General features: G+C 46.2%; 1 protein-coding gene across 1 annotated transcript in view; it reads left to right on the top strand.

Moving 5' to 3' along the window:
• The first annotated feature begins 22 nt into the window (after positions 1-22).
• HAUS1 (HAUS augmin like complex subunit 1) overlaps positions 23-4,644 on the top strand; it is an 11,078-nt gene continuing 6,456 nt past the window's right edge. Inside the window, exons 1-4 of the mRNA XM_009278450.1 lie at positions 23-88; positions 1,308-1,536; positions 2,162-2,297; positions 3,345-3,479. Coding sequence (XP_009276725.1) covers positions 23-88; positions 1,308-1,536; positions 2,162-2,297; positions 3,345-3,479 — 566 coding nt within the window. The remainder of the gene's footprint in view (positions 89-1,307; positions 1,537-2,161; positions 2,298-3,344; positions 3,480-4,644) is intronic.

The following is a 4,644-nucleotide window of genomic DNA, read 5'->3' on the forward strand; positions in this document are numbered from 1 at the left end:
CCCCGCCGGCCCGGCCCAGGCCATGGTGGGGGGCGCCGGGCGGGCCGGGTGCCGTGCCCCCCGGGGCGGGCTGCGGGCGCCGGGGAAGGTACCGTGCGCGGAGCCGGCCCCGGTGCGTTATCGGAGCCCTCGTCCCGCTCTCCCGAGAGCGTCTCTTTCAGGCCTTAAAGGCGAGGCACCCGAGCGGTCGCGCTGAGGGTTTTGCTGGGCCCTGGCAGTCGTCGCTCTGCCTGGCTGGCGCTCGGACGTGCGCGGTTCGGGAGGAGAAACGAGCCCCCGTCGTTTTCTTTGCCCCTTTAAACGTTGGGGGACGGGCAAGACGTGGTCGCTGGGTGGGTTTTGCAGCAGTAAAGTCTGTGTTCACCCACTTCATCCTCTGCTACCTACTAGGTAACAGCCCGAGCTCGCTGACCCTTAACCCGTGGCTGGTTTAAGATGCCAGGTTATGAAGATCTTGGGTGCCTGAAGTTTTTGCATTTCAAATCATTGTCCCTACAGAAGGTGGCAGAAAGATGCAATTCATCCTTTGATTGTGAACCTGGCATTTTTGCAGTATTGGAGTTTTCTTCTACATATAGCTAGTGCTGTTTGCTTCTAAGGGCTTGATGGTTTTCTCCCCGGCATAGTTCAGGGTGATGTTTGCTGTGTACAGTGTATGTAGCTGAGATGCTGGTATGGTAGAAGCATAAAGAAGGACGTGCTAGAAAGAAATGTCTTTTCAAGTTACAAGGCTGGGTCCTTTTCCATGATCAGGTTCCTTAGATAGCCTTAGACAAGAATTTATGTCTCCTCAGTGTTGAACTTCCATGTGTTCAATTACTACCAGTCATAATCTAATCTGTGAGAGCACTGTGTTGGTCTCTCTCCCATTTCTGACCTTCTTTTCAGTGGTAGAAATCATGCTCTGCAGGGCTTGTGCCTGCACATTGTAGTAACTCTTTCTCCCCTGTTAGCTCATAGAGACTGTTCCCAACGATAATGGTTTGGGCAGTTTTATCCCACGCTGCTTCAATGCAGTTTTTACCAGCTGCCCAAATACCCATTTAACATCTGTTGGATCATTATTGTGCCTGTAGCAAACAGGTCACGTGAATAAAAAGATAAATTTTATCACTTGGAGATAAGCAGGTGTCCAGTGAAATGAGGGAGATTAAAAGGGAAATGGTTTTCTAAACTGCCGAGGGTGTTTGAAGAAGAGACAAAGGAAGTTGTCTCCTGTTTTTCCACCCATGCCTCGACTGCTGCAGTAGGAGTTATTCCTCAGGAACGCAGACCTTGCAGCACTTCACATTTCTCACATCTGTTAGCTATATTCTGTCGTTTCACTTGACCGTTTACTCTTTTTTTCCCTTCTCTGGCAGGTTACTTTATGGCTAAAGAAAATATATGGGAATCAGCCTATCCCACAGTACGAAGTGAATGCAAGGACAGTTGATATCTTGTATGAGCTTGTAGAATGCAATGAAGCCAGAGACAGGGATGTTTCTTTGCTGATAGAGGACATGAAGCAGAAGGCAGCAGAATATGAAGCAGAAGGTGAGTTTGAAGCTCCAGTTCTCAGTTCCATCAAAGTTAGTTTTTCTTAGTGACCCCAAAGATTGTCTTTGTTAAAATCTTACAAACAAATAAATAAATATATCTCTATATGTAAATAAATAAATGAATATATATATAATTGGAATGAACTCAGCTTTTGTTCTGGTACAGCTTTTACTACAATGCATCCCATGCCTTCCTTTCAGCAAAATTTATGGTGACATAAGGTTGGTCAAGAGCAATTTTTTAAGCCATCTTGAGCAGGCTGTAAATACGGACAAGCAGATTAATTGCTAAAACCTCCTAGCCTGCTGGGCTGAGTAGCACAACATTGAAATATTGGCTGGATAGGCAGCAACCCTACAGCTGATTTAAGAGTCTGAGCTGGTGCTAATCCACTGTTAAGGAAAGCGCCTGAGGAATCTGAAACAACAGTGAGGTGATTAAGTTATGCTCCAGCTGTCCAGAGTGAGTGTTTGATAATGTGGTGTTTTTGGAGCAAGTGAGTGGTTCAGGGGACGATAATACATTTTTAACACACATATTAAAAGAGAGAGTCCCATCTAGGCCTTAAAAGAACAATAATATAAAAAAATCACTATTTTGGGTTGTATTTGTTTTCCAGCCAACTATCTACAGGGCCTTCTCGCAGAAAGCCTAGATCTTTCCCTATCCAGTCTGTCCAGCGAAGGCACCAGCTACCTCAATGTCCTGGTAAACAGCGCAATGACACTTGAAACAAAGGACACTTCTCTTGCCAGGTAATTATTCCCAGTGTGCATCAGGAGTCATAGTCTGTGCTGTTTCCCCTCTGGTTTTTCAATTCAACAGTTTCAAACTTGACTTTCACACCAGGAATCTTACTTGTCCAGCTTCTTTTGCACCCCTCGGGCAGCTTTGGAGGACGTGGGAACTGAGCACAAAGCTCAAACTCTTGCTTATCCCAGCAAAGGAAGCCTCTGAAGCCTGAGAGGTGCCTCAACCACAGTTAAATCCCTCTTTTGCCCCTGCTTTTGTGGTCAGTGGCTGCAGGATGCTGCCACTCAGACTGTCGTGCCAGGTAGCACAAGCCTAGAGCAGGCTTCATACTGCTTAGGCAAGGACTGGGGAATGGTAACTGGTCTTTGTCTCAGCTCCTCTTTCTTCCCTCTCTTACCTGCCCTCAATGTAAGGAGATTTCCTTAGCTCAGCCACAGAGAAATGGCAGCTGTTAGTCTGCTCTTCCTGGGCCCCCCTCCCTAGCCTGGCTTTGACCCATAACACAGCAGATTTGTGCTGAGTGCTGGCAGTAAGGAAGGGCCAAAATCTGCCTATCTAATTTTTGTATGATGTTCAGGAGCTTGGCTCTTACAGCGCTTCTCCTGAGCTGGAGGGGCAAGCAGCTTTGAACCATTTGGGAAGAGACTGAAATGCTGCTGGGCATGTCTCAGGGATGTGCATTTTCAGGGACTGAATGCAGTTTCTCTCAAAGGCAATTTGGCAAGCCAGGAGCGGAGCATCTGATCATGCCAAACCCAGTGGTCATATTCACTAGAGTGCCAGGACTTATTCGCTTCCTCCTACTGAGATTGCTGGGCCATTTCCCCTTCCAGATGAAATCTGTGTTAGTTAAGGGAAGCAAATACCCTTAGTGACTTATTTTACTTTCTTACTCTAAAATAGCTGGCAGTTATCTGATGTATCATAATATGAGAACAAGGAGAAAAAAAAAAAAGTCATTTGTGGAAAGTGTGGAGAAAATAGTAATAATTCTGAGTTTCAGAAGAGCTGACTCCTGAGCATTCCCACTGAAGCTCTCTTTTCACCAGCTTCTTCTGTGCCATCAATGATATGACTTCGGAGCTGTATGCAACAGAATCAAAAAACAGAGAAATGGAATTGGAATTGACCAACATTAGGAAAAAATTAACGGCAGCGCTGATGCTGGAAAAGCAGTTAGAGGGGTGAGTAATGCATGAGAAAAGGGAAAGGTGAGCAATACTGCTGATCCCTGCGATGTGGAACATTGGTTGTGATAACTAATAAGGATAACTGAATTTTCAGGGTTTTGACACATCTAATTCACAATATTTGGGAGTGTCTATCAAAAGCCATGGACACGTGCTATGGACACGCTCAGCAATCAGAAGGGATTTGGGGTACCATCAAACCCATTATTTTAAACCAAAAATGGTCTACAAGCAGTTTTCAGGCTGGCATCTTCCACCGGTTGGCTTTGTCTGAGGTTGAAGGCAAACCTGATTTTCTTACCACATTTAGCACAGGCTCTGTAGTCAAGAGTGAAGGAGCCAGGCAAAACAAAATCCATTCCCAGGTAAGAATTTCCTTTAACCAGTGTGCGGGAGACTTAAAAGAAGAAAAAAAAAAAATCGGTATCAAGTCCACTCCCTGGAGGATGTAACCTGAAGTGCTTTGCCAAGCATAGCAGGATCAACCCCTGCCTTGAGTGGCGATTGGCCCAGATGATCTCCACAGCCCCCTTCCAGTCTAATTATTTTCTGGTTTTTGTCTTTTAAAGTAGTAATTGCGGCGCTGCTTGTAGCAAAGATACCAGCCCTGTGTGCTTTGTGCAGGTTTGCCGTGGCCCCTCTCTGTGATCATAAGTTTAGCTTGCGTAACAGGTCCCTAACTGAATTAGGGAACTATGCAGAAGACTATTTCTCTTTGCCTTTATGCAGACGGCTTTCCCCTTGGCCTTTTTTCTTCCCTGGCCTTTGGGACTCTGGATGTAACAGCTGTGGATGTTTCCACTGGGAAATCTCACAGGGAAACGCAAGTTCTTCTCCGTTCTCTCCCTTCTTGTGTTGGTTGTATTACAGGGTTTAGCTTGAGCATTTGTAGTTGTCGTGCTTTAACCCCAGCCAGCAACTGAGCACCCCCCAGCCGCTCCCTCATCCTCCTCCCTGCCCCCAGTGGGATGGGGGAGAGAATCGGAAGAGTAAAAGTGAGAAAACTCGTGGGTTGAGATAAGAACAGTTTAATAATTGGAATAAAGTAAAATAGTGATAATAATAATGATAAAAGAATACACAAAGCAAGTGATGCACGATGCATTTGCTCACCACCCGCCGACCGATGCCCAGCCAGTCCCCGAGCAGCGGCCCCCCC

This window comes from Aptenodytes forsteri, unplaced genomic scaffold, assembly GCF_000699145.1.
Source record: "Aptenodytes forsteri isolate BGI_AS27 unplaced genomic scaffold, ASM69914v1 Scaffold178, whole genome shotgun sequence".
Lineage (NCBI taxonomy): Eukaryota > Metazoa > Chordata > Aves > Sphenisciformes > Spheniscidae > Aptenodytes > Aptenodytes forsteri.